The sequence below is a fragment of the Anomaloglossus baeobatrachus genome, chromosome 10 (genome assembly GCF_048569485.1).
Source record: "Anomaloglossus baeobatrachus isolate aAnoBae1 chromosome 10, aAnoBae1.hap1, whole genome shotgun sequence".
Classification (NCBI taxonomy): Eukaryota; Metazoa; Chordata; class Amphibia; order Anura; family Aromobatidae; genus Anomaloglossus; species Anomaloglossus baeobatrachus.
In genome coordinates this window covers 164,666,221-164,693,952 of record NC_134362.1, presented here as the reverse complement: position 1 = coordinate 164,693,952, position 27,732 = coordinate 164,666,221, and the positions used below count along the sequence as shown (strand labels likewise).

Sequence of the window (27,732 nt, the reverse complement as noted above, 5' to 3'; positions counted from 1 at the left end):
CGCAGACGATCACATACGTGGCGGCCGGCCAATCACAAGATGGCGCCGTCGTACACGCCGCCGCTGCCCGCTGTACAGCCATGCCGGAACGCCCATGTTACCTTGCGCCCCAGGACTTACCAGGTAAGATGGCGCTGTCACATCTAAAGCAGAGGGTGTCCCACAAGTGCACCATACGTGCCGCGGCCGGCCATTCACAAGATGGCGCAGACCTATACACCACCGCCTGCTGCCGCATGTACAGCCACACCGGAGCGCCTCTATTAACTCGTGCCCACGGAACTTACCGGGTAAGCTGGCGCTGCTGCATCCTATAGTAGAAGGTGCTCTGCGCTCCATTACTGGTGAGGCAGCGGTATCGCTACCCACAGGTACAGCCCCTGTGGGCTACCGTGGTGCGTCCTCAGCCTCCCTGCAGCAGCATGACCCGGGTCTCTGCCCCCCGTCCGGCTAGGGGTGAGATGATAGCAGGGAGGCGCAGTTGCACACAGACAACCCCTGTGAGCCCGCTGTGGCAATCCCTCCGCACCTCTGCCAGCCGCAGCAGGACCCGTGTCGCTGCCAGAACCGACCGGCCAGGGCTGGGACAACTTGAAGAATTCGGTTCCTATGACCATCTTGAACCGCCGCTCCTGGAGGTTCCCCGTTCAAGGACAGGAAACCAACTGATGCGGAAAGAGGTTTCCGCCCCTTTTTATTCTGGAGGTTTCCTGTCCTTGAAGGGCGGATCCTCTCTCTCGTGGTGCGGTCATGGGTGGTGGAAAAAAGGGGGGACAGGCAAATTGGATTAGGCTGCCTCCCACAAAAGGTACAATTGACACAGACATGGGCAAAGAGTGAATTACACTAGGGTGAAATTAAGAAAAACGTTAAAAAGGAACAAACTGGTTACAATCCCAAAAATGAATGGATGCGGACTTGGCGAGGCAGAGGGAAAAAGGGGAGAATAGACTAGATGTCCCTAACGATACCCTATTCTTTCTCCTACCTACCGATGGGGTGTAACACCACCATAAGGTACCCTATGATGCCCTATAATTTACAGAAAGCAACCACATGTTAAAATTTCATTGATGCCTAGCGGTGTTTGCGTTTTGAGTGTGTGGATCCATCTGCATTCATGTTGGAGGATCTTTCGATCCCAATCTCCACCTCGGACAGGGTAGTTAATGAGGTCAATGCCCATGAAGGTCAGGCCTGAAACCATTATGCATTATTTCAACATGTTTCGCCAAGGGGGTGTCTCATTTATTGGCTACATCTCTAAGGTGTTATATGCCATGACCTGACACACCATGCAGGAAGTCTGGAAGGTCTAAGAACATATTAAGATCAGGTTGTTGCCATTTGAGGGGTATTGCGAGGCTGGGTCTGCCCCCCCCCTCTATTGGTCAACCTTCTTATTCTATTATTACTACAGTGGGGCCTGTTCTATGGTCCTTGTGACTGTATTGAGCACTGTAGATTAGAACGCAGTACATATTGGTGTGCATATCTGTGTGACAAGTTTGATAATCTGTTTGTCACTTTTAATCTTATCGGTCATGGTGGGAGATTCCCCCACCGCGTCTCTTTGTCCTATTCTGACATAGTAGGAGCCCGACATTGGCCCTAATTATTTCAGGTTGGTATTACAACCATATTTGTTGTGTGGTCTAAATTTTATTATAAGCTATTAAAAGTTACGTTTTAATTGTCACCACTTTTTGTGTTACTACCTTTTACTTGGCTGTTTATACTAAAAACTACTTTGCCAGCTCGCTTCACCAGCCAGCAGCAACTCCTTGGACATAACCGGGGAGACCCAGTTGTAAGTCCAGATCGCTGTATAGTGGTTAAAGAGTGAAGGTCACGTTCCATTGGGACCTGCTAATCAGTGGAGTCACAGAGATTTTTACAAACTTCACAGGCTGTTATGGCGGCATTGGGTTCTGTTCACACCACAGATTCTGACACTCAGCCAGATAACTGCTCTGGTGTTTGATCAACGCAGGCAGACTATATGTGGCTTGCTGAGTGGTAATTCAAAGGCAGGCTAGCAAGAGTGAATTTCTGCTAGTCTGCATGTTGGTCTCTATTTATCACATGTTGTGGGGAAACCAATCACATCTGCTGGCTAGATCCTTCCACCTATACCAGTTCTAGTTTATCTTAGCTGGTCTGGGGATGTGTTGTGATCTAGACTATGTGGTAATTGTTATACTTGTTGCTGAGTACAGTCGTGGAGTTACCCTTTTTTGTCTTTTTGTTATTACCTTTTTGTTATTCCCTCTTGCTTTTCTCCTGAGTAACTTATGGTCTATTACTGTGTGTGTTCAGTGTATCAGAGTTTGGTTTTCCCTTGTCTGTCTTTACCTGTTTTTCATCACACGCCTGCCCCTTCTTTTGCTGGTGGGAGGGGTATAAGAGTAGTACTAGTCAGGACTCATAGCTAGGAACGGGACTCAGACATCTTCACCATCAGGGGTAACCCTGAGGTTAGGGATAGCCTAGGGTCCCCTAGCATGAGGGACAGCATAGGAACCCCTGTTCCCAACTATCCAAACAGTCACCCGTGACAAGTGGCTTGAGCAAAGACTTATTACGTGCCGGCCAACATCACGTACAGTTGACCCGTATTGTTATACTGAATCTTTTCCTACAATACTATATGAAGATGGCTTTTCTGAAGAAAGCCAATATGAGCGCTACCATGAGTCCTGTGTCCGCCGACAGAAAAGAATCTTGAAATCGTTCATGTGTGGAGGAGTTTCATCCATGAGACGGGGCAAACTCACAATTTTGCCTAATAACAATAACATGAATGAAGACTAGTAGGCTCTAAACCCTCTCCCAACAATCTATGAGCACTATAGTGAAAATGCTTTTGGCCATAACCGTACTTTACAAGGATGATCTACATTTCCAGGCCTTCTTACCGTAAGAGAGCTTTCCTGATTCATCAGCATCCATATCCTGGAAAAGTTTGGAAACATCAAGATCCGGGACACCCAGCGAAGATCGTAACAGTGAACTAAATTCTTTTTCTGTGATGCTGCCATCGCCATCGATATCAAATAACTAAAAGTGAAAAAATAAAATTAAAAAAAGAAAGAAAAATTAAAGTTATATTTTCTGATGGCAAACATCGAAACAATAACTACAAAATCTATATTTTCAGAAGCACTCGTCAGCATCTCGGGCTCCATATAAACTAATGAATCCCGACTTCAGATCCACTTCTGATGGATCATAGTTATGTGCTGTTTAGGCAAAGTAGTAATATTTCTGTACGATATAAATGTACAAAAAGACTGACCCGCACATCCAATAGGTGTGAACAGGGGCTAGCTGAAAACACATAACTACAAAACATATATAGCTGCACTCTAGAATGCTAACAATGAATAAGTGAACTCTGGTATTGCATTACTGCTACAGGAATATTTGAAATTTGTTGTTTTATAAGCATTTATTCCTACTCTCAGACATTCATTTATATGAAAGAACAGAATCCATTTTGTTCTTATAGTGTCCATCTTGTCTTATAACTAATGATGTCATAGGGTTCAGCTATCACTGTTGGATGGGGAAATTTCACATTTCCGTTCATGCTCCTACTGCTCTTATTGGTTCATAGTTCAGAGAGTACGTATCCTTTGTCTGTGAACCTATATAAAACTGGTCACATGTACTAATAAAAGGAAAATTCTTTGAGTACACCTTACTAAGCGTGTGTTGTATTGATTTCCAGAGCGCTCGTAAACAAACCTTATTAATTTGGAGTTCAAAAGGCATAGAGGGAGTGTATTTTGCTCACATTTACAAATATCACTAATTTTTTATGTCTTTGATCCACTTTATCTTGCTTTTTAGAATAACTTTCATAAATTCAGGTTATTACTCTTGAGGAAATATCAAGCACATTTTCTTGTTTTCATGTAACGTATGTAGAAGAAACTTTTTATATTGTAAAAGGAATAAATCGCAGTTAGTGTTTTATTTCATTCTATTTATGCTATTATTTTTTTCTACTTTGGTTCCTTAAATTGAATTTATACTGTATTACGATAAAAAGCTGTGCACTGCAGACATCAAAATTGTAAATGGCCAGAATCGGACATTACATCAATCCCACCGGATACCTAAAAAATGGCTAAATTCTACTGTGTCGTGAAGAGGTGGACTGGTAGAATAAATCACCTTAATAGGCCCTCGAAAAAAAGGGAGTCATTAAAGGGTTAATGATAATTTACTATCAGGTTCAGCAAGTGAATATAGGAACAAAATTGCTTAAAAACACATTTATTAGACACTCAAGTACAAGTGAAGGAGAAATGCCACCTAGTGGAAATACCAAAAATAGTCCTTAAAGTAAACCATTAGTCAGTCTATTGACTCAATATACATTATTACGCCAGATATTCGGGAAAATAGATCCAGTGTTACCGTATATTAAAACAGAGATTTTGTAGGTTCTCCCCCACCAAAAAAAGGGGTAGAAACAGTTAAGGCAAATTTCATGTAAAAGCAATAAAAAAAAAAAAACACACAACAACAACAACAACAACAACAACAACAACAACAACAACAACATCAGCTGGTAGCATAAAATTAGTACTTTAAATAAAATAAAGCCCAGCATAACAAAAACAACATCAGAGACTGAATAGTTATATTCAGCCTTGACATTAGGACAATGACCACATTTAGCTGAAAATAGAAAAAAAACAAAACAATACATTTGTTACCATAGTAAGAAACAAGCGATCACTGATACACTGCTCCCTGACGTAGCTTATTGGATATTTCTTGCTGACCCTGGCCTGTTTTAACCTTCTATTTGCCTTACAATTCTGCTTTTGTTCTCCCAGATCGGTCTTTGGCCATTTCCTGACCCCAGACTTTGGCCTTTATCTGAATACTTTAGTTTTTACCTGGAATGTCGATTCTCCTTTGCCAGCTCGCTTCACCAGCCAGCAGCCATTCCATGGATGTAACCCAGGAGACCCAGTTGTAGGCCCAGGTCACTGTACAGTGGTTAAAGAGAGAAGGTCAGGTTCCATTAGGACCTGCTAGTCACAGTGGCTCAAGCAAAGCATTACTAAGTGCTGGTAGACTTGACATACAGGTAATCCCTTAGAGCAGTGTTTCCAACTCCAGTCCTCAAGACCCACCAACAAATCATGTTTTCAGGTTTTCCTCAAGCAGGCTTTCAGGATTTCCTTAAGGTTGCACAGGTCATGGAATTATTCCCTTTCTAATATCAAGGAAAACTTGAAAACATGATCCGTTGGTGGGTCTTGAGGACTGGAGTTGAGAAACACTGCCTTAGAGTTATACTGATTGTTTTCCCACAATACATACAAATTATGTGGCATACGCAGGGTCATAGGGCAGTGGTAGAAAGTCATACCTTCCACCTTTGATATGAAGGGAGAGGGACATGTATTGTGGGACAACTACAGTAATTATGCCCCTACTGAAGAACCTTAGTGTTTCAACCCAATGCCATTTCCCTGTCGTGGTCTCCATACACATATAATGCCACCAAAAATCTTCCCCTCAATTATAGTAGGATACCCCCACAGTAAGATATAGAAGGGATATCGTCAGCAAGGTTGGAGATCAGAAAAGGGAGAAGCCACCAGGGACGGCCTAGGGCTAGTCACCCGATCTGCATAGTCCCCGGATGACTTTTGAAGGTATGTTTTCTTTGAAAGGCCACATCATTTCACAGTATTACATATACGTCTACAATAACAGTGTCTAATTCATGCTGGCAATGGTTTAGGCAACATGAATCTCTGCCAGATCCCTTTAAGTGCCATGAAAAAAAGGGACTGTGATATACCTTGATTATAGAAAAGGATGTGGCTTCATTATAGAACCCTATATCTATGAAGATTAGTGAAAACTGAGGAGCAACTAGAGCACATCCGTAATATACAGATAGGGAAGAGGATGGAGAACAGCCCTGTGAAGGGTTATCATGGTTTTCGGTCAGCAGCAGTGACCCACAGGGAAGCTCCTATCCAAGTACCAGCGGTGGCAAAGTGTTGGAAAATGCTAGGGAAGCCAAAGCCTGAGGTAACATGTCGGACCTGGACATCCATACCTTTGTCAGAGCCAAAAGCAAAAAAGACACCATGTGGACTTTGGCCACCACCTTCTGCGGGGTGGTCTGTGTTTCCCTTCTACTGCAAAAGTGGTTGCTCAGGGGAAACCTCAACCTGATCTGCAACCATTGATAGCCAAATCCAAATGATTATTGGAGCCATACTGAAACTGGCCAAAGTGGGCACTGGCTAACCACTGCAATGAAAGGGAGTGTCACTGGTGTGTACAGTGACTGTATATTACAATATTGGTGCATGTACCCATCAATGTCAATCCATAGCTTATGATGCTTATCAAACTAATGCATTACGGGGTGAAATCTATCAAGCTAAATTCTCCAGAATTCTAGTGTTGTTTGCATAAAATAAAATGAAAATTGTATGACCTTCACCATATTTATTCAGTATGGGTCTTAGGGTACGGTTCCACTAGCGTATGACTCATGCGAGTCTCGTATCGGTATCACCTGGCATGTCCACAAACTCTCCTGACAGGAGCGGGTCGGCTAGATGTATTTCTATGCAGCAGCACACTCGTGTCTGGAGACCGTCAGGCCATGCGGGGTGATACCGATGCGAGACTCGAACGAATCATACGCAAGTGGAACTCCGGCCTTAGACAGACACTTTCTACGTATTGACAGGCAGTGTTGAGAAATCTGCCCTAATAAGTGTATGTATGGACTGATGCAATGGATTCAGACTTTTCATCGGTTATGAAGTTTTTTTTTGCGTTCTGCCATGTCATTGTAGTACATGGTTAGAAACATAATTTTTACTAGTACTAAGTTCTCGTTGCAGATATGGATTTGATTTTCTTGTAGGACATGAAGGTTTTGTTGGGGGTATCAACCCACATGACACTTGGGAAACTTGGCCTCAGGTGTCAGGATGGATGCGAAGGTGGCATTGAGTGGTCTAGTAGTCTAGTATCAAGGGCAGAATTGATGATGTAGGCTCATAATAGACCTTAGTTAAGTTAAACACTCAAGTTGGGTTCGTGCTGCTAAACTCTTTGGGTGTGAGAGTACTGGGAATGTAGTGGAGAGTGTCCAGCCAAGAACACTGGTTGCAATGACTTAAACGATCTGCAAAAAAGACCTTGGTGCTAAGGTTTTAGTCTCCACATCTCTAAAGCAGATAAAATAGAAAATCTGTTTTAAGCACTGCCTAGATATTTGAGGAACTCCTATTGGCAACACGTCATACAATTATTGTCATCTGTAACGTTCAGTGATGCAGCCAATTATAAGGAGAAATCTTTTGCTATTGCTAGAGTTGGTCGGATTTAAATTGTAGGACTCTGTCTGTTGGTTCTATAATGGCCACTGGCCAGAAACCTGAGAACCGTCTCCTACCTCTTGCAATCTGTGGATCTTCTTTAGATTAGCAACATCACACAAACATCATGGCGCAATGATAATCAAAACAAGAGCTGGGGATGCCGGCAAGTAGGATGTGGTCCTCTGGGCTCCTGTCCAGTGGCCAAAGATTATGACGTAGGGCTCCTGCAAATTGATTTGAGCTCTTTTGTGGATGTCTTTTCCTTTTGGCTGACTTCTAAAAGTGAAAAAATTTCCTTCTTTACCGGATTCAAGAATATTGTTCGATCTCTATCCTCACAAATTTACCACCTGGCATCCGCCATAACCCTATGCGTCTCCATCTGAGATATGGATAACTTCTCTTTTCACTGTATGGGATTTATGCCTGATTGATACCACTAGATCTAATGCCGTAAAGAAAAAGAAAAGCACATTACCTGAAAAAGAAAATAACCTGTATTCAGTATCCATCATACATGACAACGGAGGTAATGTGGAAGGAGAGGTTCAATTGCCTACCAGCCTGAAGGCCTAAAGCCATGTTGCCCAGACAACAGATAGAAGGCCCAGGTATTAGCACATTAGAAACAAAGGTCACCGAAACCTTCAGGATATCATTAGGGATATTATATGGAAAACACAGTTGGATTCTTCACTAATAAAAAGCTACATTGCTCTTAATAAAAAGAAGTCCAATGGAAGAAGGAAAGATCAGGGACGAGACTATACATGGACTGTACGGTAAACATAAACCTTGGCTACAAAGCACAAATTATACTGAATTTATCCCATCATAGGGATATCTTAGGACAGAAAATACTGACCGAATCTACCTTATTGCTAAGGTTCCATCTTTTATGATATGTTCAGTCCACACCAGCCATGTTTGAATTTATTTAATTCTTCATCACCTTGGCAGGAGCTTTGCTCCCTGATGCTATGAAGGAGAAGTCTCAATGTTCCTCATCTTTATGGACATCCTAGGTAAGGAGCAAGGATGCTGAGGAAAGGTGGACTTGCTAGGCTACCAACACTGCCTCCACTTTGGTAAAGACTTGTTCTTAGTTAAGGCCCAGAAACACAAAAGTGTATTTTCATGGTCTGTAGATGGACCACAATGCTAAGACAGACCATGAGTCTCACAGACCAGAACTTACAGTCCTCAAGACACGTATGAAGACGTAATTTCAGGGTCGGAAGACCACCGCTCAGTCCAGGCATTGTGGTCAATATACGGACTATGAAATTTGCTCATCTGAACACACCGCCTCTATTTTTGCATACATATGTGTGTACGGATCTTCACCTCGTTTTAATCCAATGTGTCCTTGAGGGACTAGACCTGAATCAGGTTTTCATTTCTTGAGAACCTGGTGGTGACCACATTTATTTGAGGCACAACATTACATTATGCCCAGGCAAGGGAATGTCACAAAAAAAATCAAGTATGACTACCTATGGCAATACCTAATCCATCTTATTTACTCATTATATTGTCCACTGAAATGCCTTAAAGGGATTGTCTACTAATTAGATATTGATTGTCAATCCTCAGGATAGGTCATCCCTATCTGATTGATGGTGATCCGAGACCCAGCATCCCCGCTAATCACCCACTGGCAGCAGCTATGTGCAAACAATGTACAGAGCAGGAACTTCTGCTCCTATTGAAGTAAATGTTTCATAAGCCGCAGTGCATAAGAACAGGCACTATGCAAGTGTATGGGGCTAGGCTCATCTAGCTCTGTACATTGGTTATATTTGGCCTCCCTTGAAAACATCTCATCAGTGATGGTACCAGGTAACGATAAGATATTAAGAAACCATTTCAAGGCCAGGTCTACTATATCTAAGTAGTGGATAATTCCTTTAAAGAGGACCTGTCCTGCTACTTTCTGATTATTATTATAATTTTTATTTTATTTTTTTATTAAATTTATTTTAATTTATTTATTTTTTTTTTAAATCTGCCATGGGGTTCCAGAGATATTAGCCTTTTTCATTTAGTGCTAGTTTTTATGGTCTTCACAAAAGGAGCAAAGCTTACAGGATCCTCTGGGACGTGTCTTTTAGGTTGCTCTTCATTATTACTATCACAACTGTGTGTGGCAATAGAAGGCATTTGGCTGCACAAAATGCTCCCTGACTTTCTATTGTCCCTGTTGTCAGTATTCATTGGTATAGGTAGTGTTCCTGCTGGATTCATCTCTTCCCCTTTAGGACCCAGCAGGAGCTCACCTTCTACCCAGCTGCTAATCATCAGTATTCTCTTGGTGCTTAAATAACCCTTCTTCTCTGGACTGGTGCTGGTGATATTATTCAGTTCATTCTAGTTCTGGTTGCAAGCAGGTGGCTTGCTCTCATCTGTAGTATCATTGCTGAAGCTTTGCTGAACTCCTGCCTATGTCATCTGTGGATTAATAGTTCATGCTTTTTCCTCTGTGTGTCCATGTGTATTTCTTTAGTGTTTAGTGGGGTTGATGAAGAGCTCATCCCACCCATTCTCTATTTTAGGGTCGAGCACTAGGGATACCTAGGGACAGGTATCCAGCTCGGCTCATAGGTGCGGAACCTATCTAGGGCAAGTAATTAATTAATGGATATAATCTTAGAACTTGTAGAAATGTGCTTTGAACTTTAGCCATATCATGGTATCAACAAAACACAACAATAGGTCATAATTTACTGATTTTTATCATTGTTGCATCACTATCCAACTAAATAAAACAAAAACAATGTATATTAAGACGTATCTATTTCAACCAAAATAAAAAATATTAGAATAATAAAATGTAAGAGTGTGTACCTTAAATGCCATTTGGATAGTATCCTCAGAATTGGCAGGAGTGCAGAGGATTGCTATGCCGATTACATACTCTCTGAAGTCTATGGTGCCATCTCTGTCCTATACCGAAAAAAAGGAGAAGAAAATGAAAACTATTGAGGTAAAAGAAATTTGTTAAATTTTTAAATACTTGACAGTGATCAATTTTTTCAAATTAAAGGGTTATGGATTGTCTAAATTTAAAGTTACCAATACAATTTCTGTTGAAAACTGGGGAGATTTGCTACATCTCCGTTTGCTGGGATTCAATGGGAATGCTTTATTGGATGAGTACTTAGAACTCTAGGGGCGCCAATATTACTCTTGCATGATGGCCATTAAGCCAACATTGATTAGGTTTGTACAGGAAAAATAAAAATAAATAAAAAATTATATATATATATATATAAATATAATATATTATTTTTTTTTTATTTTTTTTTCCTGTATATATATATATATATATATATATATATATATATATATATATATATATATATATATATATATATATATATATATATATATATATATATATATATATATATATATATATATATATATATAGTTTTTACATTACATTTAAAATGGGGGGAAAAAAAAGGAAGGGGAAAAAAGGAGGGGAAAAAAAAGAGGGGAGAAAAAAAAAAAGAGGGGAGAAAAAGAAAAAGGAGGGGAGAAAAAAAAAGGGGAGAAAAAAAGAAGGAAAAAGGAAAAAAGGAGGAAAAAAAAGAAGAAAAAAAAAAAGGAGGGAAAAAGAATATTCTTGACTGTTAGGAACATGACTGCAAGATTAGACTACACAGGATTTGTGTGTTAGTTATCTCAAGGAGTATCTGTCAACAGGTTTTTGCTATATAATCTAATATCAGCATCACATATGGGCAAAGACCCAGGGATGTGTCACTTTCTGGGCTGTGTTTTGCTGTTTCAATATAATCAAGCAGATCATTGCTAGAGGATTAGCTGCCTTGTGCTTCCCTGTGCCCCCACCACTGATTAGCAGCTACATTATATAATGAAAGCTGCCAATCAGTGGTGTGGGTGGGGTTATGCACAGCACAGCATTCCGATCTCTGCTAGATCTGCAGCAGAGAAAACTGTGATTCTATCATAACTGCTGCATCCAGTAACTTAAGTGAGACATTGCTGGAATCAGAATGATTGTCCGGAGAAGAAATGATGAACACTACCATGAGTCCTTTGTCGGCCAACAGTAAAGCATCCTGAGACAATGCACGTGAGGGGGCTCACTCACAAATTTTACCTAAGAACACTGCCATTAACAAAGAATGGGATTTAACCATCCATCAAGAGAAACTTCTCCCAACGATCCAGGCGCAATGTGGTGATGAACAATGCTTTTACCAATCCTCAATCCCCAAAAAGCAGGAGAATAAACAAAAACACAGAAATTGTGATAATCTCCAAGGAAAGATTAGACAAGAATGGATCAGTCAGTCAGGATTTTGCCCAGGAGCGGATATTCAGCTGCCAGGGAGGAGGGCAGAAGTCTTGAAGAATAAAATTCAAGCCTGAAAATATTGGAGCTCTCGGCTTAAGATCTCATCTGCACGAGCGCCACCTCCAGTCCATTGATCTCCCAGCAGCGGACTTAAGGAAAATGACGCCCGGAAGTGTCGCATGCGCAGATGAGATCTCGTATCATCTTTGAGCCAATAGCTCAATCTGCGCATGCGCCGACTGCGGGCGTCATTTCTTTGAATCCCACATCGGTGACAGCTTCTGGATATTCCTGCCTCACAGTACTCCTAGCGAGCATCTGGGACACCCACCGCAGCATTGCCCTGTTACAGCACCGTACCTGCCTCTTGTGTTCCCGCTCCACCTCCGTTGTCACCCCCCCCTTTGGTATGACACCACTGGATCATAAGACGGACCCTTTTTTCTCTCTCTAAATTTGGGGTGCATCTTCTAAAACGACAAGTATGTTATAGAAGGATTTTCCCCATATAAAAGTATGACAGGACCTGTAATCTCAAGAATGCTGTATGTATGTCCCCAATCCGTTCTGCATAATACATAAAAGACCTTTTATTGTATTCACCTATGGGGTGGGGCATCTCAAGTCTTGACCCGGCGTCTCCTCTCTTCTTGTGATCGCCATCCTCCTTTTTGATTCGGGTGGATGATGCATCCTACATCGTTCGCAATATCTTCCATCGCGCTCGGAAGCCAAATACTGTAGTGCGCATTCTTTGTCACTCTTTGGACTTTCCTGGCGCATGCGCATAACCTCGGCAGAGCAGAGAGAAGAGCGCCTATGCCAGACCACAATGGAAGACACTGTGTGGATGACGCTAACATAGGGCACGTCATCTACATGAAGTAAGGAGGAGGATGGCAGCCGCAAGAAGGGAGGAGGTGCCGAATCAAGACAAGAGACGCCCATTGGACAGGACCGAACCACACAATTGGTGAGTATAATCAGGTCTTTTGTGTGTTATGCAAGGCGACTTGGGAACATACGTATATACACCAGTCTAGAAAGATATACATGACGGCTTACAGGGAAAACATGGTGCCAGGTTCCCTTTACCTACGTTTCCACTGGTGGCTTGAAGCTTAGGTCTGACCATTATTTAATATAAAAATAATTAATACAGAATTTTCTATAAGTGTTAACACTTGTTTTTAGTGTCCAAAAATTATCCCAAGTCCCAATAAAACTTTTACGCATGGTCAATCCTGTTACAGTGCATTATACATACCCTATCAAACAGCGCAAACAGCTCTTTCAATACATCAGAAACCGGCAGCTTAAGGTGATTGGCAAACTCTTCAATTCCAATTCTTCCTCCTTTTGATAGGTCAGCGATAGATGCGTACTTTTTTAACTGTTCCTGAAAATTGTCCCATTTTAGGCTAAGAAAAATATATATATAATACCATTATAATTATGCATAAACCTAAAAAGGGACAAAATTATTTAAAAAAAAAAATCTGGCAGTTTTTTGGAATACATACTTTTCATGTTTTAAGTAAACTTAGTATACTTTAGTTAATAAATGACAAATATTTTGTCAGAAATAAGAGTAGGCATAGCTTACCTTTAAATAAATAATTGTGTCATCAGGTGTTTGCTAACCCCTGCGAGATCAGAATGATGTAGAGAGTCCGATTCCACTGATGTGTCACTTATACTTAGCTCTATATGACCCCGCCCACATCACTGATTGGCAGCTTTTTGTGCACACTATGCATAGGTAGAGCGCTGTCAATCAGTGCTGGGGGTGGGGCTATACAGAGCTTATGAATATGGTGGGCTACCAGGCAGCAAATTTAGTATTCCACTAGTGATGATATCTTAATGTTAGGGTGAACTCTTAACCAGAGATCACTAGTTTCCTACTACCTGGCCTAATTGGTGTGGACCAAGTGCATGCGTAAAGAAATCACACCAGACACAGTCGGATGTGAAATCTCTTCTTGATCACAGTAAAGATGGCACCAAACAGGACAGGAGAACCCGTGCAGTCTCTGATATAGGCTAGGGGCATACACAAGTTCAGATATGCCCATTTAGTGGGACAGTTCATGGGCTAGCCAATGGGGAGATCCGTGTTGCTGTTGATGGGGGGGGGTCTGACTTCAGTGGATGAATCCATGGTGATGGGAGGGACGTCATCTGGTGGATCCATGCTGATGGTTTGGTCTGTGATGTCATCAGGGGCCATCTTGGGTTCCTCTGAAAACTGACTGGCTTATATATAGAGAATTGATTTAACTGAACATACCTCTCACAGTGCTCTATGTCCAGAGGTTAATCAAGTATTTCATCTTATGGCTCTCCTCAACACTACTGATAGAAACTACAGCAAGCAGCCCAGTAAGTGACATTTTACAGGAATCAGGGTCTCTGTCTCTATTATGCTGCTTTCAGATTAGGTGGCAAACACCAGAGTGAGATTCCCTTTAAGGGTTCCACTTCTCTATAGCTTCCGATGCAAGAGCATCGGAAGCAATATGCTAATGTCCCTCTGTTGCGAGTGTGAGCAGAGGGTCATGCGGTCTTGCAATCAGATTACTGCTGAGAAGAAGAGGGAGGGAACACTTTCTCTCCTTCGTGGCCTGTCTCTGCATACATCACACTGCAGTCGGATGACATGCGAGTGCAGTGTGATGTTTTGCACACTCCCATGGACTTGCATGGGGGTGCGTGAGCCAAGAATCCGATATGGTCGATATGGCATGAGAAATCAATTGCAGATGGACACTGCTCCATAGTTTTGCAATGGTGCAAGTGTAGTCCCATGTTTTATTGGATTGTGCTCATCTGTACAAAACACAAGTGGAACTGTACCCTAAAGGTTCAAGTATCAAATAGAAAATGTAAAAATTACTGTTACTCCTGGGAAAGGTTGCAGCTAAGTAAAAATGGAGAGAGCAGGAGAGAGCGGGCGAGAGGCGAGAGAGCGGGCGATAGAGCGGGCGAGAGAGCGGGCGAGAGAGCGGGCGAGAGAGCGGGCGAGAGAGCGGGCGAGAGAGCGGGCGAGAGAGCGGGCGAGAGAACCGGCGGGAGGCGAGAGAACCGGCGGGAGGCGAGAGAACCGGCGGGAGGCGAGAGAACCGGCGGGAGGCGAGAGAACCGGCGGGAGGCGAGAGAACCGGCGGGAGGCGAGAGAACCGGCGGGAGGCGAGAGAACCGGCGGGAGGGAGCAAAGAAGATAATATTCCACATAAATTATGTATCTCACTTTAATTTTCTGCTGATTTTCGTGAACTCCACAAGGCCGGCCTCCATAGGTAATGTCAGATCTCTTGCTGTTAACATTAACCTGCAGTCTTCATAGGTATGATCAGTGACTGGCATCCCAAGAGACCTGTAGGACATAAATTGTACATACAGCAGGTGAAATAAGTATTGAAGACATCAACAATTTTCTAAGTAAATATATTTATAAAGTTGCTATTGACATGAAAGTATCACCAGATGTTGTTAACAATCCACACAGGTAAAGAAAATCAAAACCATAGATGTCCATAAATTTAATGATGTGTAATAATGAGAAATTACAAGAAAAAAAGTATTGAACACATGAGGGAAGAGGTGCAAAAAGACATAAAAAGTCATGACATTAAATCAGTAATCAGAAAGCAATCCTACCACTTAGTGAAAAATAATATCAGCTGGTTCAACTGATGGCCTATAAAAGGGGTACCTCATTACCAAGGTGCCACACAAGTAACATCTGATGATGGGTAAAACCAGTGAGCTGTCTCAAGACCTTTAAAATGTTATTGTTGCAAAACATACTGATGGCATTAGTTACAGAAGAATTTCTAAACTACTGAAAGTTGCAATGAGCTCTGTTGGGGCCATAAGTGTAAAAAATAATTTGAACATAAACCGGCATGACCAGGTGCTCCCAGCAAGATTTAAGACAGAGGAGTCAAAAGAAGTATCAGATTTGTCCAAGAGCTAACAACCACCTGTGAATAGCTACAGAATAACATGGAATCAGGAGTTACACTGGTTTAAAAAAAACAAACAAAAAGTAATGCACTCCCCCCTCCATGGCATGTATGCACGCTCACCACACAAGACTCCATTGCTGAACAAAAAGCAGGTTCAAGTGAGTTTAAGGTTTGCTCAACAACATTTAGACAAGCCTGTGACGTACTGTAGAATATACTGTAGTCTGGTGAGATGAGACCAAAACTGAACTCTTTGGATGGCATAATACACACAATGTTTGGAGGCCAAAAGACAACTCACCCCAAAAACACCAACAGTGAAGTATGAAGGTGGGAACATCATGGTGTGAGGCTGCTTTCAGCACATGGCACTGGCAAACTTAATTATTTGAAAGGAGGATAAATGTACCCAGACATTTTTTAAGAAAATCTGCTGCGATCCACCAGGATGATGGAGATGAAAAGAAGGAGGACATTTCAGTAAGTCAATGATCCCAAACACACAGCCAAGGAAGCTCTCAATTGGTTTTAGAGAAAATAAAGCTCTAGAATGGCCGAGCCGATCACCGGACCTGAATCTGATAGAAAATTTATGGAAGGAACTAAAGCTCAGAGTTTATAAAGGGAACCCATGGGACCTGCAGGATTTGAAAAGTGTGTGTGGCAGAATGGGCCAAAATACCACCTGAGCGATGCATGCTACTAGTTTCTCCACACAGGAGACATTTTGAAGCTTCATCACCAACAAAGGCTTTTGAAGTAGTGGCCCAGAGTTTCCCCAAAATTTGGGTCATGCGCACTACTTCAGTTTGAAGCCAGGACGCGTACACCTGGCTTCATAGCGCGCATGACCGAAACTCCGGAGTCATGCGCACTGAGACGAAATCCAGTGTCAGGCGGCGATGGTGCGGAGAGGTGAGTGAGATAATCCTCTAACACTGCACATTCATTAGCATGATAGCACACCCACAGGGGCATACTAACATGCTAATAGGGCTGACTAGCCAGGGGAAGCAACGTCCAGGGGACTAGTCCCCAAGCTCATTAGCATACGGTAAAAGAGGTTTACAAATACTTTTTCTAAAGATCTCTATCTATGCTAGTGTATACCGGGATGGTTAGGCAGGGATTAGCAGTATACACCCAGAACTGCTCGTGGTTCTGGATGTATATTAGACCTGACAGGTTCACTTTAAATCAGTAAAGCCATATAAATCATATACTGTAAGTGTGGACACATACCGCGCCATGACACCCCGAACATTATTTGCATATAGAAAATAATCTTTCTTCTCCTCTTCAGAAGGAACATAAACAGGCAGAAACTAAGGGGAAAGAGAACATCAAGGTGAAAAACAAACAACAAAATCACAAACAAAATAACAAACACAAACATAATAACAAACAAAAAAAAAAAAACACACAAACAAAAACCCAAACACAAACCCAAACACAAACCAAACACAAACCAAACACAAACCAAACACAAACCAAACACAAACACAAACACAAACCAAACACAAACCAAACACAAACCAAACACAAACCAAACACAAACCAAACACAAACCAAACACAAACCAAACACAAAAACATAAACAAGCAAAACCACACATTTTGAAAACAATATAACTCAAAGACGCTTCAGGCTTTTCTTACCTCCACTTCTACATTGGTACAGACTTGGCACACGGTCATGAAGAGAAGTTTTGGCCTGAAAGGTATAGGTAAAAGAAAAGATGAAGAATAAATAATTTTCGATGTAATAAGAGATTTCTAAATAAAGACGACAGGTCCACGTGGGTGGAATCTGTCAGCAGGATTTCCCCAAACTATGTGCAACGACAATCCAGCAATACCATTACATGGCCAATCTGTTTCTCAGTTATTCTTAGTGATATGTAAATGTGTCAGAAGAGCTATTATAGATCTAAATCCTCCGTCACTCCAGCTCTATTCCTTGCCCAACGCCCCATCCTGCTTGACTGACAGCCTCTATGCTGTGTGATTTCAGGCAAAGGAGCCATCAGTCAAGCAGGAGGAGACGTTGCTAGGCAGGCAATAGAGCTGGAGTGACGGAGGCTTCAGATCTACATTTGCAAAATAATTCATAACGCTGATTTCTCAGTAACAGAGGAACAGACTGGCCATGTAAAGATATTGCTGGATTGGTCTATGAAACAGCTACATGTGCATATAAATAGTTTAGGGAGTTAAATCTTGTTGATAGATTTGTTCCCCACCACTCAGAACCCACCTCTGTTACTTGGCATTCATTAACAGTAGGGCAAGTTAAACTGACATTTGTCTCCTTCAACATCATACAGTTTTGAGAAAAAGTAAGTACACCCTGCTTGAATTCTATGGTTGTATGGATTAGGAATTTTTTTTATTAAAAAAATAAGTAATTAGAAGGGCTTAAAATTCGGTAAATACAATTTCAGATGAATAACAACAGATGACAAATTACTCAGGGTTATCACTTATTTCACAAAAACTACGCCACAATGCAGAAGCAGGATGTGACATATTAAGTACACCCCATGGATCAATAGCTTTTAGAACCACCCATAGCAGCAAAAACTTTATGAAATGGTTTTCTGAATGACTATCAGTCTCTCAAATTATTCTGGAGGAGTTTTGGCCCCACTCTTCTTCACAATGTTGCTTAATGGCTTGTACTTTTAATTATTTGTTTTTCTTAAAGAACGCAGCTCTCCTGTCCTTTGATTTCCTGACACTGATGGGATGGGGGGGGTGGGGGGGTGGGTGTGGTTCACTTCTAAAGATTGATGTTAACCCCCCGTCCCCGAAGACATCAATGGATTTAGTACAAGTGTGTCACATAAGATGTAGTAGATCATGTATATCAATGTATAAGATGAATGTTACAAGGGACGCAATACTACCACAGACCACAAGAGGTCACAGTTTTCCTTTTCATGTTTTATATAATGTTCTGCACTGTGCTTTGAGAAAGAGGATTTCTGCCCCATAACAGACAGTAAAGGCCCCGTTACACGCAGCGACGTATCTAACGATATATCGCCGGGGTCACAGCTTCCGTGACGCACATCCGGCATCGTTAGTGACGTCGTTGCGTGTGACACCAACGAACGACCGTTAACGATCAAAAATACTCACCTTATCGTTGATCGTTGACGCTTCGTTCCTTTTCAAAAAATCGTTGATTGTTGCAGGATGGAGGGTGTTCGGCGTTCCTGCGGCAGCACACATCGCTACGTGTGACACTTCGGGAACGACAAACCTCACCTTACCTGCGGCCGCCAGCAATGAGGAAGGAAGGAGGTGGGCGGGATGTTACGGCCGCTCATCTCCGCCCCTCCGCTTCTATTGGGCGGCCGCTTAGTAATGCCGCTGTGACGCCGAACGAACTGCCCCTTTAGAAAAGAGGCAGATCGCCGGCAACAGCGACGTTGTTAGGCAGGTAAGTACGTGTGACGGCTCCAAACAATTTTGTGTGCCACGGGCAACAATTTGCCCGTGACGCACAAACGACGGGGGCAGGTGCTTACACCAGCGATATCGCTAGCTATATCACTGCTTGTAAAGCCCCCCTTATGAGTCAGTTAAAAGGGCATTTCCATCTCCAAGATCCAATAATAATATTAGCAAATACCTCCAATTAGAAATGTAGTATAGTTCTCCTGATTAGCTATATCTCTTACCTCATCTGCAGGGCATTGCAGCTTAGGTATCCATGGTTATGAACAGTCATATAGTGACAGTTTGTTGCTTGTGGTCATAACCATGGATACCTAAGCTGCAATGCCCTGCAGATGAGGTAAGAGAAATGGCTATATCAGGAGAACTATACTGTGTTTTTAATTGGAGGTATTTGCTAATATTAATAAATAATAATAGCAAACACCTCCATTTAGAAATGCAGTATAGTTTTCCTGATTAGCCATGTCTCTTACCTCATCTGCAGGGCATTGCAGCTTCGGTATCCATGGTTATGACCACAAACAACTGTCAATATATGACTGGTCATTGCTATGGATACCTAAGCTACAATGCCCTGCAGATGAGGTAAGAGACATGCCTAATAAGGAGAACTATACTACATTTCTAATTGGAAGCATTTGTTAAAATTACACCTATTACATATTGGGATAGGATCTTGCAGATCGGAATACCCCTTTAATGTTGAGACTAACCTGTAGGGGAGGAGCTAGTTGGTCAGGAAAAGGGGATGTGTTCCTATTAGCAGGCAGTTGGTGTTTAGAGTAATGGTGAAGGTTGTTCTAGTGAAGCAAATAGCACAGAAACAGCAAGGAAAAATTAAGGGTAAGTCTCCACGTAGCAGATTTGTGTACAGATTTTCTGCACACAAAACCGCATATGTTGGCAGAAAAAAAACAGCAGAAAAGAAAAAAAAAAAGCGCGATTTCATCACGTTGGCTCAATTGCTTTTTCCATTCATTTTTCATGGGTTTTTTTAGTCGTGGAGATTCCTTCGCTGTGCCCCTGCGATCGACACAAGGTCTCTGGCTGATGTTATAGCCGGGACTGGACTCTCACCGCCTGCATCGCTCCTTGTAGTTTAAGCCCCTGAATGCTGCGATCAATGCGATAGCAGCATTTAGGAGGCAGGGAGAGGCATCGCTTACCACTTTCTGCTGCCATAGAAACCCTGGCTTATCATGACGACGACCCTGGGTTACTGATGTGGCGTCCCTGCGGCTTCAGGTACCTCACCCAAGGTCATTTCGGATACGGAGGAGGTCGTCACCGGTAACCACCACCAACACACTCATCCAACACATAAACATGGGAGCTCTTCCACTGGTACGGTACTGGGGTGGCCATCGTGAGGTATGGGACCTCTTGCCCACTAGTTCAGAAACCCGGGAGGTGGAGCACTAACAGGGGTAGTTAGGAGCCATCCTAAACACAATAGGCAGTTAGTACCGGACAGCGTCCGAGTCAGGTTGAACTCCAGAATGGACAAGCAAGCAAAAACAAGAATAGTCAGGGGCCTATGGTCTGGAGCTGGAGGCTCGACCCAGGTTCTTAGGAAAGAAGGGGGATCCTAGGGTTCGCGGGGAGTGCAGAAGGCACCCGTGACCCGTTCCACGACCAAGGAGCTGGGGTGAAGGGAAACTGTCGAAAGGTGACGCACAGAAGGAAACACCGGCCTAGACCTCCGAAGTATCCGGGATCGGCTGAAGTCCATCACAGCGTAGCTCGGTGCTCCAACGGCAGTGTGCTCACAGTGAGTAAAAGAACTTTAACTGCACCCTCTGTGTTGTCCCATCTCTGCCAGCACTCGCAATTTCGCGCTTCTCGGCCATAGGCGACTACCACCATCATCATCCTCCCTGGGACCTAAGCTCTGGCTGTGGAGAGCTGTACCATTCGAGCTGTGTTACCATCCACCCCAGTAGAGAAGTCCCGCAGCGGCGGCTGATAATTGGCTGCACACCACAAGTGGCGTCACAAACAACTACTCCCATAATCCCCATCCCCAGCTTTATTGACACCGCCGGGAACCGGCACAAGGCCACCGCAGCAACCCAGGAGAAGCACCACGGCCTGATGACAAGTAAACCCCCCCACCCCGACCCTGTGGGCACGTCACTGAGCTATGGAAAGCATCAAACATAATGCCAGATGCATGGTGTGTGAGGCAAAGTGTCAGTGCTGTGAGCGTGGGCAGATATAACCCACTGCAGTGATTAAGGAAAAAAAAAAATACAGAAAGAATGGACATGCTGCAGATTTTTTTTTCTGCTCCAAAATCTGCAAAGAAAAAAATCTGCAATATGTGTACAGCAAGTCAGGATTCTCATAGACTGACTCAAATCTGCAAGAAAAAAAACAAAGCAAAAACGCAGTGTGGGCACACAGCCTAAAAGGGAATCCGTTGGAGCAACAATGGTCACTTCGGTAGGCAAGAAGAAGTAGACATGTGGGAAATAAGCCAAAAACATAGTGTGGTGCCCCTGAGGCTTCAGTCGCCACAGAGGTACTGCATCTCAGCCAGAGGTGTGGTTGGTGCCCCATCCTGGGTAAAGAGGTCATCCACCGGTATGCACACAAAACACAGACACACTCAGTTAGCAACACCTCATCAGACCATGGTAATGTCGGCCGCTGGGGAGTGGAGTTTAGTTAGTGAGAGCAGCCTGTAGAAAGTGAGACAGTCGGAAGGAAAAGTGGAGGAGTGAAGACCTGTGGTCTGGAGCTGGTGCAATTCGGCCCAGGCACAAGTGAGAAGGGGTCCTAGAGGCCACGGAAAGTATGCCATACACCCGTGGCCTCATTCCCCATATTGGAGTGGAGGGACTTAGCCACAGACGGGGATCCGGTCCCAAGACTAGAGGAGAAGAACCAATGTGCTCATCTAGTTAAACCGGAGGCTAAGAACACATCTAGTACCAAAGCCAACTCCACACACGAATCGACTGGAAGGTGACCACATAGGGCCAAGGGATAGAGCTTCAAGCCACCCGACAGGGCCCGCGGACACCGGCTCCGGGCACTGTGTGCGTAGGCGCGGGACAGGCGGGCGAGAAGTCAGCGCAGGAACACGACCAGGGAAGGAACATTAGAAGGGTGCACCGGTCATGACCTCTTAACTACCCGGGTTTGACTGGAGCCCATCACAGTGGAACTCAGCACTCCAAAGGCGGTCACTGACTAGTTGTCTTACCTTGGAACCTGCTACAGTGCGTAAAACCCCTTGAGACTGCATCCCTTTGTCACTCAGGTATTCACCTGCGCCTTTGGCCCTGCACCCCCGCGCCATCACCTACTACAACCAGCTCTACCTGTGGAGAGCTATACCAACCAAGCTGTGTCACCATCTGACCCAGAGGTCCCACCCCGCAGCGTCTGCTATCTCTGTCCGAGTACCACAAGTGGCGTCACAAACTATCATTCCCTATAAATACCCACTGTTAAATGACACGGAACCGGGCCTTGCCATCACAGCATCCCAGAAATAGAAGCGCGGCCCGGTAATGAGTGCTCCACGGCCCCGGTGAGGGCGTGTCAATAGTGGTGGCCAGAAGTTTGGGAGACCTGATGAAGTAAGGGTGCTGCCCAGCCGAGAGCACAATGAAAAGTGATGTTGCTCAAGAGTGGCCCTCGTAAGGGATCCCCGACTGTAAGTGCCGGATACTCAGCAAAACATTGATCTGTGGGTTCCGGTGCCATGGAGAAGAAAGGCTAAACGTACCTTGCCCTACCAGTAGACTGTACACAAGTGTTGTGCCTTCACTAGAAACCACAATGATTGTGCTATACAGAAGATACCATGACGTGTGCTGCCGGCCGTATTCTGTGCTCAAGTGCTGTGTCCAAAAAAAACAAGCAAAACAGAGAAACCCTAACAAGTTCTAACAAGCGGAGAGCGCTGAACATTTCATTATTTGCAAAACCTGCAAAACAGGCAGTGAATTAAAGCTGGATGACGGCCAGAACCCGGGACGGAGAGACAATCAGATCCCCACTGTGTTAATACTATAGAATTACCATCAGTAAAGTATCTTATATCTTTTTCTTTTTTTTTTCAAAACAATATACTGTATATTAAATATATGTTGTCATATGAAATTATATTTAAACATGTTATGGGTAAAACAAAAAAAAAAAAAGAAGAACAGTATTATTATTATTGTGTTTAAAGGGAATCTGTCACCAGATTTTTGCCACCTAATCTGAGAGCAGCATAATGTAGGGACCGAGATCCTGATTCCAGTGAAGTGTCACTTACTGGGCTGCTTAGTGTAGTTTTGATAAAATCACTTTAAATCAGCAGTTCGTAGTCTGGCATATTCATGAGCTCTGTATAACTGCTAGAAAAAAAGTGATTTTATCAAAATGACAGCAAACAGCTCAGTAAGTGACACATCACTGGAATCATGGTCTCTGTCTCTACATTATGCTGTTTCCAGATTGGGGGGGGGGGGGGGGGGGGGGGGAGTAAAAACCTGGTGATAGGTTCCCTTTAAAAGGAGTTATCCCGCCAATAAACTATAGCACATATGCAGCTTCCGCCCAGCGCCCCCACCGAGCGCACCCACGTGCAGCCTCCGTCAATGCGCCCCCATGTGCAGCCCCCGCCAAGCACCCCCACGTGCAGCCTCCGTCAATGCGCCCCCATGTGCAGCCCCCACCAAGCACCCCCCACGTGCAGCCTCCGCCAATGCACCCCATATGCAGCCTCCACTGAGCGCCCACCAAGTGCAGCCTCCCCAAGCGCCCCCCACGTGTGGTCCCCGCCAATGCGCCCCACACGTGCGGCCGCCGCCTTTGCGCCCCACACGTGTGGCCGCCGCCAATGCGCCCCACACGTACAGTTATCCCACCAATAACCTATAAGCTATGCGCAGCCTTCGCCAAGCTCCCACCCCACGCGCAGCCCTCGCCAAGCTCCCACCCCACGCGCAGCCCTCGCCAAGCTCCCACCCCACGCGCAGCCCTCGCCAAGCTCCCACCCCACGCGCAGCCCTCGCCAAGCTCCCACCCCACGCGCAGCCCTCGCCAAGCTCCCACCCCACGCGCAGCCTCCAAAGTGCTCCCAGGTGCAGCCTCCGAGTGCACCGAGTGCTGGAGAAAGCTTGTGGGTTGATGGCCAATTTTATCACATAAACAGGAAAGAATCCAAGTCACTTAATGAATGGACTTACAAAATGTCATAACTTTCCGCAGTGGGCGCAGTTAAAATTAAAAAAAAAAAAAAAAAAAAAAAATTAAACAGTTTAGTTACTCTTTAAAAACAATGGAAGTTTCTTTGCTGCATACCACTGCAGTACAGTGCAGATGTGGGCGAGTGTTTGCCGGAGTGGACAGTGGTCCAGGGCACTTTATTGAGAATGCAATGTATTTTATGCTAAATTCATGTAGCAAACCGTTTATGTGCTGTTACCTTCTACAACTTCAAACTTACACAGTGTATCCCTGCCATGTCCAGGTGACTGTATCCTATTGGAACAAGATGGGGATTTTCATTATTGATCAATTCATCATAGATTTCCATTATTTTAGATCATGACCTACTGGGCGCAGGTGCCGATATAAGGAGGGCAAACATATGTCCATCCTACAAAAAAAAAAAAGTCAACATTCCTATGCCATCCATAGATTTTGACAATTGCCTCTAAAGTGTTAGTTTAGGGATTAATACTAGTTACAAATTCATTTTGGACAGATTAATTAAATTTGATTCAGTCAGAAAAAATTTGCTCTGAATCTAAAAGTACTCAGATTGCAGATTATGATTAAGTCTAAACAGAGGGCCAGAAGCAGGTAACAAAAAGAATGATCAAAATTACCCACTTGTCCTAGAACAACCCCTCAACTGCCCTGCTACTGCAGCTCTCAGCCCAGTCCTCCTCTTACGTTGGGTTATTGGTCTTCTCTTTGGTCTTCAACACTTCTTGTCTTTGTTCTTCTTCCAGCATCTTCTGGCGCTAAGCAACATGACCGCATACTGAGGCCTCATTAGCACCAGAAGATTCTGGAAGAAGAATATAGACAAAAAGAGTGGAAGGTCAAAGAAGAAAAGTCACCACAACGTGAGGCATTGTCAGCAATAGAAGATCCTTGAAGAAGAATGAAGATGAGAAGAGTGGAAGACCATAAATGAGAAGACTGAGGGAAAGACTGAGAAGAGTGGAAGACCAAAATGTGACGAATGAAGCAAAGACTGAGAAGAGTGGAAGACCAAAATGTGAAGAATGAAGCAAAGACTGAGAAGACTGGAAGACCAAAAATGTGAAGAATGAGGCAAAGACTGAGAAGAGTGGAAGACCAAAAATGTGAAGAATGAAGCAAAGACTGAGAAGAGTGGAAGACCAAAAATGTGAAGAATGAAGCAAAGACTGAGAAGAGTGGAAGACCAAAAATGGGAAGAGTGAGGCAAAATCTCTAAGTGAGCAGAAGATATTGTGGGAGTTGTGGCAGCAGGGCAGAGGGTTGGACCTAGGCCGAATATAATGGGCTATTTTTTTTATAGAGCTTCATGGACCATATAAAGTATACAGCAAAATGGGGCAGGCTTAAAATGCAAAATATTGAGGACATTTTTAATTAATTCAATTCACCACAAATCGATTTGCCAAACTCTACTCCATCCAGAACAGATAGGCAATGTGTGATAATATGTTCAAATTTTCAGACTTCGTAACTGACTGCCCAAAACTAATTTCGGGAAATTCATTGAACTAGAATACCAACATGACGTGTCAAGCAAAAGACTTCACTTCTTACCAGAGTATTGGGATATCGGAGAATAATGGGTTGAACAGCCACCAAGGGAAGAAACGCACCTGCAGACACAAACATATGGCAAAAAATTATAATCCAGAGCTTGTTTTTGCAACTTTTATTGTATTAACACAGTAATGAGTTTTATACGTGTAGTATTTCTATAGCAAAAGTAACTAAATTAAAAATTGTATTTAATTAAAAAAAAAAAAACAACATTATATGGAAGAAAAGCTGTGATGTGCAATATAAAATCTAGTGGGGTTTTCCACAATAGACATTTGTTGCCTATCGACAGAATAGGCGATGACGGTCAGATTTCTGAGGAGCCCAATGTTGAGACGTCAACTGATCACTGGTACAGGGGTCCTCACCACCGGTTTCTCTTTACTGCACAATCATAATGGTGGGGATGTTCAGCTTAACTATGCTGCTCCAACAGATGTCTATGAGGCTGAGGAAATCAGCCAGGGGCTGTGGTCAACTGTCTCTATCAGCCCCACAGACTTTAATTGGAGCACCACCAAGTTTCTCCATCCAGAGGTACTGCTTTATGATTTATGAAGTAGCGGAGGGATAGGTAACCCAGTTTTCGTAATCAGTGGAAATTCCAATGGTGGAATCTCAGTGGTTTGACATTTATCATCAATCCTGTGGACAGGTGTCACGGGTGTATCACGGTTGACAGACAACCCTGTTGTGTTCGGCTACACAAGGTCGCTTTGTTTGGCTTCACAAACTGCTCCTTGATATTTCATCTTTTCCTCTGTGTGTGAATGGAGTTTTGTGTGTCTTTTCTGTTCGGGTTTACCATTTCCCCTTTAGGACCCTGAAAAGATCTTTTCCTTTCAGCTACTAATCATTATCCCTCGCCCTCTGTGCCTTTATATGCCTGCATTTCACCTTGGTATGTTCCTGGTGATAGAGTTAAACCTCAGTTCTACTTGCGCATAGCTTCCAATGCAAGAGCATTGGAAGCGATATGCTAATAACCCTTGGTTTCCGCTCTGCTGCGAGCATGAGCAGAGGGTCATGTGACTGTGATCCGATCTTACGATTGATCAGAGCTGCAGAGAAGAGGGTGGGAGTATAGGTTTTATCGGATTGCACTCATCCGTGCAAAACGCAAGTGGAACCGAGGCCTTAAGTTTCTATACGGTCCTGATTGCAAGCAGTTGGCTTGTAATTATCTGGAGAAAAGTTGTATGTTGATGTTCCTCTCCCTCAATCATCTTGGAGATAACTTGTTTGTTTTCCTGTGTCTTCTTTAGGACAGTGAGGTTGACTAGCACTCATCCCCTCTGTTCATTACGTAGGGCCCAGTTCAGGATCAGTCAAGGCCAGGTATCCTGCTCAGCGTTTAGGTGCTAAACCTATCAAGGAACGTCAGAGAAGCCAGGAGCCAGTGGAAGATTTTAACAGAAGACACCATCTCCCCCTCGCCACAACATAGGGTTTCCCTCCTTCCTCCCTATTTGCCGTTCGCTCGGTATTTCCCCATACCTTGCGTGACAACAGGTGATAAAATATGGATTGGGGAAAATAATAATAGTAAATAATAGAAAATACTAAGCAATAAGAATCAATGTTCTACCTGGTTTAAAGGAAATCAAACAAGAACGATTCGTACAAGTTCCTTCAGGAAAGAGTAAAACCTATTAAGTAAAAGAAATTTTAGAGTGTAAATTGTAATGCAAGCACAACTATCACTATTAACACCAAATTAAGGGGAATTCTTCTACATAACGAAGCATGAAGACCTGTCTTGGCTTAGATAGAAAGGTGACAAAGTGGTACTACCATACCGT

The 27,732-nt window shown here is 43.4% G+C and overlaps 1 protein-coding gene across 4 annotated transcripts in view; it reads right to left on the bottom strand.

Annotated features, from left to right (window-relative positions):
• Nucleotides 1–27,732, bottom strand: part of LPCAT2 (lysophosphatidylcholine acyltransferase 2) — a 56,113-nt gene that overhangs the window by 3,512 nt on the left and 24,869 nt on the right. For all 4 annotated transcript variants that reach the window (XM_075326820.1, XM_075326822.1, XM_075326819.1 and 1 more), the window contains exons 6-14: nt 27,519–27,579; nt 25,928–25,986; nt 24,606–24,640; nt 17,345–17,399; nt 16,929–17,011; nt 14,966–15,091; nt 12,980–13,133; nt 10,230–10,328; nt 2,919–3,060 (exon numbers count right to left, since the gene is read on the bottom strand). In XM_075326820.1, coding sequence (XP_075182935.1) covers nt 2,919–3,060; nt 10,230–10,328; nt 12,980–13,133; nt 14,966–15,091; nt 16,929–17,011; nt 17,345–17,399; nt 24,606–24,640; nt 25,928–25,986; nt 27,519–27,579 — 814 coding nt within the window. The remainder of the gene's footprint in view (nt 1–2,918; nt 3,061–10,229; nt 10,329–12,979; nt 13,134–14,965; nt 15,092–16,928; nt 17,012–17,344; nt 17,400–24,605; nt 24,641–25,927; nt 25,987–27,518; nt 27,580–27,732) is intronic.